Source organism: Lupinus angustifolius, chromosome LG05 (genome assembly GCF_001865875.1).
Source record: "Lupinus angustifolius cultivar Tanjil chromosome LG05, LupAngTanjil_v1.0, whole genome shotgun sequence".
NCBI lineage: Eukaryota > Viridiplantae > Streptophyta > Magnoliopsida > Fabales > Fabaceae > Lupinus > Lupinus angustifolius.
The window spans coordinates 14,964,943-14,980,671 of NC_032013.1; the positions used below are offsets into that span (position 1 = coordinate 14,964,943).

The following is a 15,729-nucleotide window of genomic DNA, read 5'->3' on the forward strand; positions in this document are numbered from 1 at the left end:
TATATATATATATATATATATATATATATGAGGACTCTTAAGAAAATTGAAATGAAAAAAATAAATAAAGATTGCATATTCTAAGTTATTGAATATTAGGCCCATCATCACTGATTCACTTCCTCCAACTTCCCCCACTCTGAAACCCTACTCCAATCCCTAATCGCCATTGCTCTATTGGTAGCAGCAACAACAGCGATAAGAACCAACACACTCGTTCCAATCAGGTATTTCCCATTTCTTCAACAATTCCTTACACTCTACAATGAATGGAGGTAACAAACGGAAGCGCCAAGACATGGCCTTGGCTGTTTCAGATTCTCTCTCAAACGAAGAGAGAATCGTTTACAACATTATCCGTTCAAAGGAAAACATGGGTATATGGAGTGGTGACATCAAAAGAGAAACCACAATCCCAGAAAACATTTTCAAGAAAGCACTCAAGTCACTTGAAGCCAAGCAATTCATCAAACAGGTTGTGAACATTCAGAACAAAGCCAGAAAACTTTTCATGGCCACTGAGTTCCAACCCTCTAAGGAGATCACTGGTGGGGATTGGTACAGTGATGGAAAACTCGACATCGAATTCATTGACACACTCAAGCAGCTATCTTTGGGGTACCTTTCTAGGCAGAAGGTTGCAACAGTTGATATGGTTTTGAAGTTTTTCAAGGAGTCCGGGGCGTTTACGGTTGATGTTAGTAATCAGAATTTGGAGGAGATTTTGAAGACTTTGGTTTTGGATGATAAGGTTTCTGAGGTGAAGAGTACTGGGTTTGATGATTTTGCTGGTGTTCCTCTTGGTAGAGTTTGTTATAGAATCAAGAGTAAGGTTGGTGGTGTTAGAGAAGAAAAAGTGGGTGCTATGGCTTCTATTCCTTGTGGAGTTTGTCCAAGGATTAATTTTTGTACACCCGATGGTGTTGTTTCTCCCAAAAATTGTGTCTATTATGATAAATGGTTGGATTTCTGAATCAGTCATACACCAAATCTCTGTTCAGTTGTGATTTTCAGTATGACATTACTATGTTGAGTTTCATCTTATTACCATTGTCTTTACGTTTTTTCTTTTGATTTTATTGCTCAGTAAGTTAGTACTACACATCGAAGATATATACATAAGCAAGGATCATAAATAGCGTTTTAAAGTGCCTTGTTAGTTCTTATCTCTTGTTTCACTCTTCAGCATCATTTGGTTACTTCTAATGTGTGTGTGTTGATATTGTAAAGGGAATAAGAATTTTGTTGTGATTCACATAGGTCTGCATTTTGCTTGTGTTACTTTATATGCATTAGCTAGACTTAAAACTTAAGAACATGCTGAGTTTTGCTTTCCCCTAGGATGACATTTATAACATCTCACCATCCCGGAGGACAGTAAAACTCGGCGTTCTAGAAGTATAAGCCTTTGTGAAATTATAATTACACTAGCAAAAGGCAATGAAGGTGCTCTAAAAAAATTAGGACCAAACTCAATTTTAAGATACTAGTTACATGCATGTGTAGCCAGTAGTCTTGTTAAGAAGTATTCTTACTTTTGTTTTGGGACCATCCCTTCTTCTGTTGTTGACAGATATGTAAGAATGAATATGTAGAAAGAATGAAAGAATCTAAAGAAGGGTAACTCATGTTGTTTCAGTACTGTGCTAGTCCCCAGAAATTAAACCTTGGTGACTTTGTTGCAGTGGAAGAATATTTATTCGTGTGTGCAGAACATACATTACAGTTCTTTTGTGGTGTTCCTATTTGTTGGATGGTTGAGTTGTAATTGTAGCCCTTGATTTCATTACAATATCTTTTATGTGCATAAATTCCATTTTTATATATTGAAGAACATGGTCAGACAGGGCATTGAGTCTGTTCATATCATCTTTTCTATCACTTACACTTTCCCTCTGTACTCTATACTCTTCAATTTCTAGAAATACATTGTCAAACCATCACATACCTCATTTCACTTTTCCATATTTATATGCCATCGCTTTCATCATTCACTCAATCTTATTATTCTGCCCATTGACCCATTTTGTTGCTATGTTTGTTCTCTCATGTCATTTCATTTTGTTGCTATACCTCATTGTTGCTTTTTGAAGAGAAAGCAATGGCCAATTGCAAATAAGAACACATTCCAGCATGATTCCACTGTTAACAATTCATTATTCGTTAGCCCATTTATTGTTAGTCCACATATCAAGGCATTAAGGAACACAAGTTTTAATATTTTGAAACCAGTAATTCAAATTGCTACTTGTTAAAATAACTTCATCTAATTTCACTATAAAAGCTAGCTCACAAGAAACTATTACCTAAGCCATGACTGAGAATATCTTGAGTGTAAGTGTGCAAGAATAGATATCTATGGATGCAAGATCAAGACAAGAGACTCTAATACAATGTTTAAATAACGAGGACCAACTTCACCCTAAAAGTTAGCTCATTCGGTAGAGTTGCCAAAATCGTAATATAACACTAAACAATACAAACACATAATCAAGTTCACCTCAAGGCGAAGGCAACAGGAAAAACAAAAAATATGAAGGCGAGAACAAATAGTTGCTAACAAAAAAAGCATAGTTTTGATACTCCCACCCTATGTTCAGTACTGAGCAAGTCATGCAGTTACATTATCAATAATTTTTTCAGATAATAGTCTACCAGAACAAAGTCTCGATTCCATTGCTCCGATATGAGTAAGACACAAATCATCTTTTCTTAAAGCCATACTTTTTGCGTTCATAGAATAGATCGGTTTTGGCACTCCCTAAGTTAACAATTTTGGGGCAACCATCCCTATCTTTCTCCTGCTGTGTGCATTCCTTACAATAGTAGGCATCAGATATTCCTACTCCTCCACATATGACACATCGACCCTGAAATGATCCATAGTTGCATTCATCGCAAACCCGAACAAGTGTACATGGGCGCACATAAGAATCACAAATCACACACTTGCCATCACATTTCTCACAAAGTCGTCCAATTGCAATTCCCGGCTGCTTCCTGCACATAATCAAATCAGGATGGTGCTTGGCCATATTTTCAACAATCTGCTAGGTCTTATAGTCTGCAAGTACTGTACACAATTGAAAGTTGGACAACAAATAAAGTAAATCAGTAAAACACTAATTCTAGCAAGATGAAGAATAGCACACAATTGTGAAGCAAAATATGTTGAGACAGCTTCATTGTTACCATATTAACTAATGTGCCTACAAATATGCAAAAAACACTGAAATCTATTTCAATCATGGGATCAATAGCATATTCTTCGCATAAGCTACAGCACAATCTTGATGTATCTATGAGTATGCAATGGATTCTGGTAGTGAGAAGGCCAAATACTAATGTCTCAGTCCTATAAAACAGAGAAAACTTGAACTACAAAGCCTATGAAGTGGTTAGCAAAGCTTTGCCTCATAAGAATGAAGTAGTTGGCTACCATAGCTTGCACCATATATCTCACACACACAGAGCAAATGTAAAACTCTGGTACAGTCTTCCAAATGATGGATACAACATTTACTAATTCTGTCTAATGATTGAATTTGAAGTGTCCTACACATAACATAAACATACTCACTAGTTTAACTACTGAAAGTCTGAGACTGTCACATTAATTAGCCACCATTTTAGATTGTTTGGCATAATCCAGAATGCAACAAGAACCTCACCGTATTTTGTAGTTATGGATTCCTACCAACAACTTTCACAATGTACAAAAGGAATTAAGTAAAGGAAGGTTCCATAGGCCTAAGAGGATGAAAACTTGAAGACTCTTATTATCAACAAAGTATGTGAATAACAATCACCCTTATTCCATCGAGAAAAAAACAATCAGCCTTATATTTACACTGCGCTCCATCATCTACCATTCATCTTTAATTTTCCAAATAAAGAGTGGACGATGCACTGATTGTGCATGATTCTTTACAGAATGCATCAATATTACACTCTAATATTAATACTACTAATTTGTATTTAATCCAAATCCAAAAAAAGGAATGACTAGTACCAGTTAAGACCCTAATACAGAATAATTACCAAAACCCTTTAACCCACTGAAGACTATTAACAGTTGCAACACCCAAAAATCAAAACTTTTCACTCATAGAAAACAGGGTCATCTTGATTCACAGAAGAGTGGAAAAGAAAATAGAATAATTATGGAAATTTATATTACTCATCACATAAGAAAAGAAAATCAAAACTAAAAAGGAGAAAAATAACTGAGCTAACCTGTGCTGAGAATAGGAGTGGTGCGTTGAAAAATGGCCCTTAACTTGAGTTCAGAAGAAGAAAGACAGAGAGAATGTGAAGTGAGAGAAAAAAAAAAGCATATAATAGAAGAAAATGAAGGGAAATAAATCACCACAATGTTTGTAGTGATGCGCTCTCTGTTATTTTATGATCGATTCTCCTTAACCGATTTTCAAAATATCAATTGTAATAAATCAAAAGCTATTTCGTATTTAGCTTTTAGTTTGAAAATTGATTTTAAATTGTTTGAATGCAACATTGAAAGGAGGATATTTTCTCATGGAATTGCAATGGTATATAAAAAGAGAAAATATTGACTTTTCTATTTATTATAAACTATTTGTGTCAAAAATAATGAAATTAAGAAAAACATATAATAATCATAAATTTTTTGTTTTGAAGAAAAATTCAATTTATAATTCTTTTGAAGTGAAAAAATCATTGGTATTTATCTTGAAGATTGAAAAAATTATCGGTGTTTATCTTGAAGATGAAAAAAATGATTGGTGTTTATGTTGGAAGTGAAAAAAAAAATCACTTTTTGGAGAATCCTTGATAAATTACCTTCAAGGAGAAAAAATATGATAATTAAATCTATTTGTTTTTGATGGATTATTAAATAAATATAAATATAACAAAACAATGCATATTTCGTGTACAGCACGGGATAGGGTTCATTGTGAATAAAGAAGGAAAACGATAAAATCTTCAGAAGAAAAAAAAACGCTTTTTTTGGAAACCCAAGCACAGGTATAACAAGAGAAGAAAATTGAAGTGACAGGGCGCAAGAACACGAACACAAATCTCTTTCTTCTCTCTTCTGTGTTAATTTCTAGGGTTTTGTGTTCTCCCAAATCCAAAGAAAATTGTGATGGTGGTGTCCTTTAAGGTGTCAAAAAATGGCACCAGGTATCGCCCCAAGCCTCTTTCTCTTCCTCTTCCACATGACAGTGGTGAATCACAAAATTCAAAGTCCAATTCACGAGTGCCCCAGGTAATAAATCTGTTCCAATTCAGCTATTTGACTTCAATTTCACCACAATTGAATTGTGGGTTTTGCTCTTTGATTTCAAAAGTTTCTGACTTTGCTGTTACATGCATGATATTGTTGTTTAGAGAGAGAGTTATGAATGGTAAATTTGGGATCTTAACTGTGTTGAAGCTTCGGTTTTTACTATTGAAGGTTGTACCAATATTATTTTCTGTGTGACTAAGATTATGACACAGCATAGTATGCTAGATTCGATAGGGAAGTTATGAGGAGGAAGCCAGATGTGAGGTCTGATATTTATAAAAAAAGATTTATTTTCATGTTGAAAAGATATTTTCTTATGTCTCTCAAGGTTCTAAACTGGGGCTACAATATTGCGTTTTTAGTAATATTGCAGCGACATTGGCTGCATCTTCCCACACCGCACTTTCCCTCGGAAAGTAACTGCAGCCGAATCCTCAATTAGAACCTTTCACTGATTTTAATTTTAATTTCTAGTTGGAGATTAAACCAAATTTGGAAGATTTGAAAATCATGTGTATTTCTTTGATATTGTGGTAATGTCAGAGTATAAAGGCAGGGAAACATATTGCATCAATCAGTGACATAGGAAGGCCATATACAAATATCCAATTAATTCATACCTTTATTTTTTATTTCCAATAAGAAGGGGATGGGATTTACGATCATTTCAGAATTGAAAAATCCTGGGATTTTCTAAGTTAATTGGTAAATGAGATGATGAGTTTGGGAGCTTGTTATTTGGTTTACAAAGGATGTGTGTCGTACTTGGGCTATATCTTATATTGCAATAAGCTGGCATATTGTCTGTAATTTGACCAACTTCAATCAAAGTATCAATGCAAATGGTGGGAAATGTTCAATATTTTGTATCTAGCTTTGATTGGTTCACATATAATTTTTATACAGGGTGATCTTGTTGAGGCTGGTGAAAACATTGCTCGGGTTCCTAATTCATCTGAAAGTCTGTCATTAATCGGTCAGTCATCAAAGTATATTGGCCCCTTATCTCGTGTATAAATCCTAATTTTTGTGATGCTTTCTTGTTTTGACAGAAGGGGAAGCTTCTTTCACGTTGAACCTGTTCCCAGATGGTTATTCTATTGGAAAACCCATCGAGGTTTGTTAACATAAGCTGAAGTTGAAGGAATCATCTAAAATAAACAATCTTCTAGCTCCTTCTTATATGTTTCTAACTTATTTAATTTATAAATTTTCAGAATGAAGCGAATCAGTCTTTTCCAAAGTTGTTACATCCATATGATAGATCTTCCGAAAGCCTTTTCTTGGTTAGTCTCAGTGTTTCATAATTTTTTTGTTCTTTCAGTTTTAACATTTAATTTTTAAATATTTCAATTATAAGTGACATTCAACACTTTCTACGTGTATAAAGTCTCATACTTGACTACTCGAGATTGGTGGCATGATTCAATTAATTATAAATGACTAGATTAATTGAGCTTCATAGTTTGAGTTGAGCGTGACTGGATTTGAGCCACTCGTTCCATCTATACACCGTATAATACCTAGAAGTTTTTTAGAAGACCATATACCTGGAAGTTGGAAATAGAATAGGGCCATAAACTGTGCTTTTGTATGTGCCCTTTCCTTGGGTGGCTTCAAATTCCTTGTCATATTCACCATCTTACTTTCTGAATTTTCTTATTGTTTTCGGTTTCTCTACTTATGTTAAGCATTCATGTACTGACCCTTCTTATTTCTTTATAATGTTGTATTTGGAGGCCATTGAGTCAGGTCACTTGCCTGGAGATATTCTGGATGACATACCTGCCAAATATATTGATGGGGGACTTATATGTGAGGTGAGCCGTATTTGTTTTTTGTGATGCTTTACTAATAGTAAATTACTATTAAAAGGCTTCTTTAAATTTCCATTTATTTTCTTGTAAAAAATTATAGACTCTTTCTTCTGGGATTTGGTTTGGGATACAACGTTTACTGTTCATAGAGAGTGCCACTGGCACTGGGTAGTGACTAATACTTCATGTGCCTGAGAACCTTTTTCATTTTGACAATTCCTTTTGGGTTTCTTGCCTTTGATTTTGGACAGATTCTTATGCCGCATTTTCTCCATCTTTTTTCTTTACAAGTTGCTTGTTCTTCTTCTTCGCATTTTTTCTGTTCTTTTCTTTTAGCAAGTTGCTCTTCTCCTTTCATATTTTGGTTTCCCTTCTTTTTATACAGCGAGCTTCTCTTGTGCCATGTTGCATTCTTTCTGTGTTCTTCCTTAAACATTTTCCTAATTTTATCACCATTATTATCTACTTCAAATGGTGTTGTATTGATTCTGTAACTTTCCAGGTGCGTGATTATCGAAGATGCTCTTCTGAAAGGGGGGCTGATGTCGTGTCTAATGGTAGTTCTCCTACTATTAATAAAGTGTGCCTCAAGATGTCATTGGAGAATGTTGTGAAGGAAATCCCATCAATCACTGATAAGTCTTGGACATATGGTGATCTAATGGTGAGTATCATTTACCCTGGATGAATACCAATTCCTATACTTATCATTTATTGGGCAATTATGTCACTTATCTATTTACATTAATAACAGGAAGTTGAATCCAAGATTGTGAAAGCATTACAACCAAAACTTCATCTAGACCCTACTCCGAAGTTAGATCGGCTATCTGAAAGTCCAGCTCCCACTAAGGTATAAATAAGATAGCTTGATAAACTTACTATTTGGCCATATGCATCTTAATGATTTAACTCCATGTTGCAGCTCAATTTATGCTTGAGTAATTTGCGGAGAAAGCGACCAAGGCATCTGCCAGAGTTTGCTGTTACTTGTAGTAGTACAAGCCATGGGAAGAAAATATGCGTAGATAGAGTGCCCGAAAGCTCAACTAATAGGTTCTCTGGTTCGGGAACTCCTGCACCTAATGCTATCATGCAGCAGACTATTGAAAACCCAGCGATACAAAATCTTAGTCCAAGCATTGCCACGGGTTTGAGATCCAGGAGTATTTTACCTGATTCTTCTGTCTCAGGCTTTTCCATGATGTCCAATCAATCAGGGTACCAAATTGCAAGCAGAACTCCGAGAAGCGTGCAGGAGCGTGGATCAGTTTCTGCTATTAATTCATCTGCAGCTTCTCCTGCTGTACAGGATATCATGGTTTCATATGCCGATAATGCAAAATCAAATGGCTCTTTTCTTGCAAAAAGGGAGAATCCAGACGGACAAACATCACCTTTATCCAGTATTGCAAAAAGAATGAGGCCAGCTTCAACAGGTATTGATACAATGCAACAGCAGCAAATTGGATCACATGTTGAAGCTCTTCAAGGGTCAGATATGAATTGGCAGAATACACTATTACAACAGCAAGCAATGGTCAGAGGAATTAAGTATGGAAGTGTTGGCATTCAGAAGTTTCCTCAGCAGGTTTTTGAAGGGGGGCTAAATCAAGATACAGGAGCTATTCAGTTTGCTTCTGGTCAGCAGGGAATGGGGATAGTTTCCAGAGAGGAACAGTTTGGAATAGAAAAGTTAGATCCTGCAGAGATAAACCACAATAAAAGTGAGATGGAAATGGATACAAGCAATTTGGACCCTCAACAATTACAGTTTCATCAAAGGTTACCCCAGCATGGATTAATGAGACCTAATTTCTCCCAGTCAACATGGAATAATGTGGGTCCGCATATGGAGAAAGAAGCAAGAAAAGAGGACCAGCTTCAGAAAAGGAAACTAGTACAGAGTCCTCGCTTATCTACTGGGGCATTATATCACTCCCCATTATCTTCAAAATTTGGGGAATTTCCCAGCGGCTCCGTTGGACCAAGTTTTGGACTATCCTCAATGACTAATGCACCTGGACCGTCACAAAAGGAGAAGACAGCAATTTCCTCAGCTCATACTGCTATTGGAACTCCATCTTTGACTTCTAGTGTCAATGATCCTACACAAAGGCAACACCAGGCACACCTAGCTTCTAAACGGAGATCTGATTCCCTTCCGAAAATGCCAGCAATTAGTGGAGTTGGTTCTCCTGCTAGTGTTGGTACTGGCAGCACGAATGCAAATAGTCCCTCACTTGGGACCTCAGCTGTGGTTGATCAAGATCTTCAAATTATGCTTGAAAGGTTCTCAAAAATTGAAACGGTGACAATGAGGTATATGTTTTAAAATTTAAAAACGCATCTCAACATTTTTATTTATTTATAGTTTTACATTTCTGATTTTCCGCAGCATTTTTCTTTATGTACAAGTATGTGGTGGTGAGGGAAGGCTTTTATCAGTATTTTAATCTGCCATTATTTTCCTGCACCCTTGGAGATCAGAACGAAATTTAGAGTGTGCAAATTATTGTCATTTTAATTTTTATTTAGTATGATTTTTTACTTGCTAGCCTTTGCTACCACTTAGGTATGAAGTGGAAGTGTCAGGTTGCTCTGTTTTTAAATTTCATGTAGTCTGTTTTTCTGTTCTTACATATATCATATGGACTTCTACTAGGCATCAACTTAACTTAAAGAAGAACAAGGGTGACGATTATCCCACAAGAAAGCAGGCTACATATTCAACGCAACATTTGGGGGCCTGTCTCTCCAATGCAACAAATAATGATGGAATCATAGATGAGACAAGTTCGTTGTCGAAGTCGCTCATGGGTGGCAGTATGAACGTGTGCAAAATGAGACACTTAAGTTTCTTTTTTCCGGAGCGTGTAGTTCAAGGTTTATTGAAATTTGTACTCAGTCTTTTGTTCTTGCCAATATAAAGTTTTTTCCTTGTCTAAAATTCTATTTTCTTCTGCAGGAAATGTTGTTTCTATAGTTCCTAGGTTGCGAACTAGGATGATAATGTCCGAGAAGCCATCTGATGGTACTGTGGCTATGCATTATGGAGACATTGATGATGGTGATTTTGTAGCTGCAGAGGATCATCTCCCCACATTACCCAATACTGTAAGTTTCATGGCAGAGATAATTGTTTTTGTTATCCATATTAAGTATTTCATCTGAATTTAGTAGTAGCCAATATGCTTCAATGATTTTAGCTGTTATTCACCTTATGCCATATTATCATCTGTTAAACCACTCAGATAGTCATTTCCCATCTATATTTATCATAGGTTCTCTTCTTTTTTCATCACCCTGTTAAATCTTGTGCCTTTGAGGCCCTTTTTGCAGGATCCTTTGCCATTTTATCCCATATGCTGCTATCTCTTCCATTTCTTTCATGTTTAATGTGGCCGCATGTTACTGTCATTATCTACTCTGACTGTCATTTCCCTGACATGATCGTCTTGTTTATCATCCACCCACTCCGTTTTGTCCTATGGCACAATTTTGATCCCTATTGTTATTGTGGTTCGGAAATAGTTTTTGTGTAGATATTTCCTTAATTTCTCAGCATTGACTTGGTGTTTTAGTCACTGTTGACCACGAAATTACTATTTTTATTAGAAGTTAATGAACTATGAAGGTTGTAATAGCACAGACATTTGAATTTCCTACCATTGAGATATGATTTAAGGTAGTTTTTGCAAGTTTATTGCTCTGACTTATTTTGCTAATTTGTGAATCAGCATGCTGCGGATTTGCTTGCAAACCAGTTCTGCTCATTGGTACGTTTATCTATCTGATGTAGAACCATATGAAGGACATGTCTTTGTCAATTTGTTTTTTCTTAATAGTTTAATCTGCCGACTGTAGATGGCACACGAAGGATATGTGAAGGAAGATGACCGAATCCAAGTCAAACCAACCCGGGTTAACCTTCCATCAGACAGTCAAGCTAGTCTCCCTCCTAATAACTCTATAGGTGAACTGCAACAGTATGGAGAACAATTCCCGGATCAATCACCGTATGAAATTGCAAAAGCAGCTAGTGGCAGTAATGCTTCTTTAAACTTACCAGAGAATCTTGTAGCAAACCAGAGGATGTTGCCACCTGGAAACCCTCAGGCCTTCCAGATGTCTCAAGGACTTCTCTCTGGTGTATCAATGGCTTCGAGGCCACATCAACTGGATTCACAACAAGCAAGACAGCAACAACAGCAGATGCAACAGAATCAATCCAATCTCATTCAACAGCAGAATCCCCTCCAGAGATCTATGATGCTTGGGCAGAATCAGCTTTCACACGTAAACGCAGTTGGTCATAACTCCAATATTCCATTGGGTAACATGCTCAACAACTCTTCACCTCTACAGCTTCAGATGTTACAGCAGCAGCAACAAACGCAGCCACAAATGCAGAGGAAAATGATGATGGGTCTTGGAACGTCTGTGGGTATGGGCAATCTGAGAAATAGCATCGTTGGGCTTGGCCCGATGGGCAATCCTATTGGAATGGGGGCTGCAAGAGGAATACCTGGATCTGGAATCTCAACACCAATGATGTCAATGTCTGGCATGGGAAGTATGGGTCAGAACCCAATTGATCTTAGCCAGGCTTCAAATATTACTAATGCATTAAACCAACAACTTAGGTCCGGGACCATAACTCAATCGCAGGCTGAATTATTGCTATCAAGGATTAGAATGGCACAGAATCGTGGAAGCATGTTAGGATCACCTCAGTCTAGCATAGCTGGCATGTCTGGGGCCAGGCAAATGCACTCTGCTTCTGCTGGTCTTTCAATATTGGGTCAGTCTACGAATAGGGCTAATATTCATACACTGCAGAGGGAAATTGGACCTATGGGTCCACCAAAGTTGATGAGCCATTATATGAATCAGCAGCAGCAACAGCAAAATCAACAGCAGTTGCAATTACAGCAGCATTTACAACAGCAGTTGCAGCAGAAATTACAGCAGCAGCAACAACAGCAAGAAACAACTTCACAATTGAAGGCAGTTGTTTCGTCCCCACAGGTGGGGTCACCATCTACAATGGGAGTTCCACCACTGAACCAACAAGCACATCAGCAAGCAAGCCCTCAGCAGATGAGTCAACGAATGCCGATGAGCCCACAGATGAGTTCAGGGGCAATCCATGCCACTATGAGTGCTGGTAATCCCGAAGCTTGTCCAGCAAGTCCACAGTTGAGCTCTCAGACCTTAGGCTCAGTTAATAGCATAACAAACTCTTCTATGGACATGCAAGGTGTCAACAAGAGCAATCCTGTCAGCAATTCACAATGATGTTGATAAAGCCTAAATGGTCCTGGATCATGCCTATGTCACCAAATAGTTGGAAACTGTGTTCAAGTTAATGGTGTTGAATAGTGAAGCTCCAAAATCAGCTATAAATGACTGAGTCTTAAAGGGATGATATTTAAAATAAAAACAAAGCATATAGTGTATATTGGGGAATTAATACTCTGCTTTGCAACTTCAGAAGGAACCCACATGCCTTTTGTCAAATTGTAATTAGTTCCTTGTTTTCCCTCTGCATTCATTGAAACTAGTCAATTAGCATTTTCATGAAAGGGAAAACTATATGGGTAAAGCTGCTAGTGAACATTAGAGCAATTTTTGGGATATTTAGGCCAAGATTGGCACATACCAATGGATATCTTTTGTTGAGAAGTAGGAGTATAGTTTATTATTAATTCCAATGTTTTGGTCTTGTTGTAAATAAACAAGTGGATTCATGGCTTTGATTTGCAATGAAAGTAAGCGTAGCCGTATATGCGAAATTCTTGATACTAAATAAAGAACGCATCAGTGCTCTACCTGTAGTTTGTAATCATACAGATTTAGTGGATGTTGAGCTAAATTAATTGCCAAGGTAATCAAGTTGATGGTTTCCTAAATGGGAGCACTCAAAAAGTGTGATATTTCATGTCATTTAGGATACTTGTTATTATGATATTTGAGAACAATCAATATGTATCATGAGATCTTAATTGAATGATAAAGATTATAAGAAATGGTTATATAATCAATAATTAACTTTTAATCATAATTATTCATGTATAGTTGTAAGACAAAATTTTTCTCATGGTTTTAGATATGATAACTGTTCTCATAAGAGAGTCAGTCTCTCAAAAAGGTTTGATTATGAACTAGTTTAAACTAAACGTACATATGTCAAAGTGAAATCTAAAAATGAAATTAAACTGTTTACCAATCTATGATCAAGCATTTCAAATATCACGCTCCTGATTAAACTGCCCATATAAAACTTAATTCTACCTCAGCAGAAACTCCATCTGTAACAATATATATATATATATATATATATATATATAGGTGTGTGTGCGCGCAGCAGACCGTACATTTATAGTTAATACAACCAGCCTATTATGATTTATTAAATCTTTTTCTATTTCTATTTCTTCTAAGCTCTCTTTCAAAAAGCGATGTCAATTCCCACGAGACTGTCCAATTATTCACAAAATAATATAATGGTTTTAAAAGAGGCAAGTTTAATTGTTTGAGATATTGGTTTCTCTTAGATTAGTTGTTAGGTTGAAGGTAGAGTAAAATTTAATTTGTTGTCATCTTTCTTATTGATATGAATATGAGAAAAAAATCTGTATTTTGAGAAGACAGCGATAGAGCTAGTTTGTTTATTGGGTATGGAGTCTACAAATAGGAGAGGAGGAAGACCAACGCAATCTAAGATTATTTCATTAGAGTTCTTTAATAACTTCTAATGTCGGAACTCCAAGGTGTAAATTTAGTGGTGTAAGGCCCTACTAGATCTCTAGAATGATTAAAAGGTCAAGAGTTTGATTTTTAGGAGTAATACTTATTGGGAGTGACAACTATATACCTCGTAAGGGATTAGTTCCTTACCCAAAAGGTGAGGGGATAACTTTGGTAGTACCAAAATATTTTGTATTGTTTGTGACAAGTTTGTAATTTTGAAAGTATCCAAAATGAAATTTCTATGTTGTTTATTGTTGCATTAGTATGTGTTCCTATCCGGCGAACCAAAGGTCATGTTTAGACGCCGAGGTGGCCCCGCTTGTAGGGACCACCGAAGTTGGCCCAGGAGACAACATGCCTTCCGTACTCCACCAACCTACCTGCCAGCGCAACAGACGGGTTGCAGAGCAGGCTAAGAGACAAGAAGGGCACAGTGTACGACCCAACAGGCCGCCTGACACGGGAAAAGCATCTCCAGACAGCACCTTCGGTCGGCCACGCGTCGCACCACCAGCCAAGAGCCCAAGGTCAACTCTCACCCCTATAAATAGAAGTATCTACCAACAGGAAGTATCTTAACCTCAACTCCTAGACTCTCTAATATTATTCTTCTTGTCACTCACTCTCTACTTCATATACTGACTTGATCGTCGGAGAACCTTTTCAGGTACCTCCACCGACGGGTCCAACTCTTTGCTGCCTTCAGTCGCCCTGGCGATCGCTTCCTACCTCTTCATCAACATCTGACTCATCATTGTCCGTACTCTTGTGTTCTGATAAGAACACATATAACACACGGCTGCAATTGCTTTCTTCTAGCTGTGTGTGGATAATCAGTAGTCAACATGCCCCAAGTTATTCACAAATTGCATTTTGAATTGGGCGTGTTTTTGCCATACGAAGATGCTGTCTATAGTATCATTATTGCATTGTTGAAGGAGAATTGTTATTTACCGGAAAAGTCCAAAAACACTCTTTCAACTTAGGATGATGTGTGATCTGGTTCCGAAATTTTAGAGAAGTGTAATGCTGTCCTTCAACTTGAGAAAATGAATTGAAATCATACCTCTCATTTACTTTACTATTCTCATTGTGTTTCTGTCCAATTAAATATTGTCACTTAGTTAAAACTAAAATTCGTACAAACAATAATTAATATTTTTGTATTACTTGATAGAATTTGATTGTTAGAGACGTGATTTTTTTTTTGGGCAGGTGATATTTGTTCAATAAAAATATTCCATAGGTTTTAAAAATGAGTAAAAAGATCCTTTTAACTCTAACTCAGTTGTAAAATAGACTTTACACATGAACTTAAATTGAAGGGGGCGTTTTTGAAGGATAGCAAAATAAAACAAAGTGAATCTACTAGACAATATCTTTTTGGGATTTCGACATCACTACTTCATGTTTGGAAATTATGTTCATTTTCACGTCCTACTTTCAACAGTGTAGTTTAGGATGGATCAAGAGCAACATTAGTCTTTATTAACGAGTACATGGTGGATGGATTTTTAAGGTATTTTATTTTAGTAAGGATAGGCAGTCAATGCATCTATTCTCGTAGATTGTTTTAATTTATCACGCAATGAAATCTAAGACATTTTGGTAAGGGTTTATATGTGAAATGTGAGAAATTTTTGGTTGCACATACAATATTTGAATATGTTGAGACCATAGTTTATATTTGCTAGAGTGATCTAATTTAAGTAAACATTATGTTCATGGATATAATTATCATGAAAATTATTGTATATATATTAAAAGTATTATTTCTATTTTTTTATGATGAACAAAATTAGAATTAGGAAAATTATGGAGAACAGGTGCGGGTTTAAGGAATGAAATGAAAGTAATTGCGGGTTCGAATCTCACCCCTAAAAT

The 15,729-nt window shown here is 36.4% G+C and overlaps 3 protein-coding genes across 6 annotated transcripts; 2 read left to right on the plus strand and 1 right to left on the minus strand.

Moving 5' to 3' along the window:
- Window positions 84-1,796, plus strand: LOC109347887 (DNA-directed RNA polymerase III subunit RPC6-like). 2 transcript variants are annotated; one of them, XM_019587993.1, is made up of 2 exons: window positions 84-1,001; window positions 1,574-1,796. In XM_019587993.1, the coding sequence occupies exon 1, from the start codon at window positions 266-268 to the stop codon at window positions 971-973; it is 708 nt and encodes a 235-aa protein (XP_019443538.1). In that variant the 5' UTR covers window positions 84-265; the 3' UTR covers window positions 974-1,001; window positions 1,574-1,796. The 2 variants fall into 2 exon arrangements, with proteins under 2 accessions (XP_019443538.1, XP_019443539.1); XM_019587994.1 differs by lacking the exon at window positions 1,574-1,796 and having other exon boundaries at window positions 122-176; window positions 237-1,074.
- On the minus strand, window positions 2,657-4,329 carry LOC109347888 (PHD finger-like domain-containing protein 5B). 2 transcript variants are annotated; one of them, XM_019587995.1, is made up of 2 exons: window positions 4,237-4,329; window positions 2,657-3,047 (listed from the first exon to the last, which is right to left on the minus strand). In XM_019587995.1, the coding sequence occupies exon 2, from the start codon at window positions 3,033-3,035 to the stop codon at window positions 2,703-2,705; it is 333 nt and encodes a 110-aa protein (XP_019443540.1). In that variant the 5' UTR covers window positions 3,036-3,047; window positions 4,237-4,329; the 3' UTR covers window positions 2,657-2,702. The 2 variants fall into 2 exon arrangements, with proteins under 2 accessions (XP_019443540.1, XP_019443541.1); XM_019587996.1 differs by having other exon boundaries at window positions 2,657-3,064; window positions 4,237-4,320.
- Window positions 4,936-12,964, plus strand: LOC109347890. 2 transcript variants are annotated; one of them, XM_019587998.1, is made up of 13 exons: window positions 4,936-5,251; window positions 6,179-6,248; window positions 6,325-6,389; window positions 6,490-6,558; window positions 7,012-7,092; window positions 7,592-7,753; window positions 7,844-7,942; window positions 8,015-9,411; window positions 9,755-9,975; window positions 10,058-10,206; window positions 10,830-10,868; window positions 10,957-12,021; window positions 12,061-12,964. In XM_019587998.1, the coding sequence occupies exons 1-13, from the start codon at window positions 5,129-5,131 to the stop codon at window positions 12,388-12,390; spliced, it is 3,870 nt and encodes a 1,289-aa protein (XP_019443543.1). In that variant the 5' UTR covers window positions 4,936-5,128; the 3' UTR covers window positions 12,391-12,964. The 2 variants fall into 2 exon arrangements, with proteins under 2 accessions (XP_019443543.1, XP_019443542.1); XM_019587997.1 differs by having other exon boundaries at window positions 10,957-12,964.

What these genes read in the sequence shown, in the direction of transcription:
- LOC109347887 (XM_019587993.1), top strand. Translation starts at nt 266, where the DNA reads ATGAATGGAGGTAACAAACGGAAGCGCCAAGACATGGCCTTGGCTGTT.
- LOC109347888 (XM_019587995.1), bottom strand. Translation starts at nt 3,035, where the DNA reads ATGGCCAAGCACCATCCTGATTTGATTATGTGCAGGAAGCAGCCGGGA.
- LOC109347890 (XM_019587997.1), top strand. Translation starts at nt 5,129, where the DNA reads ATGGTGGTGTCCTTTAAGGTGTCAAAAAATGGCACCAGGTATCGCCCC. An exon ending in CTTCCGAAAGCCTTTTCTTG is followed by an intron (nt 6,559 to 7,011) that starts GTTAGTCTCAGT and finishes TTGTATTTGGAG; the next exon opens with GCCATTGAGTCAGGTCACTT. An exon ending in ATTGAAACGGTGACAATGAG is followed by an intron (nt 9,412 to 9,754) that starts GTATATGTTTTA and finishes GACTTCTACTAG; the next exon opens with GCATCAACTTAACTTAAAGA.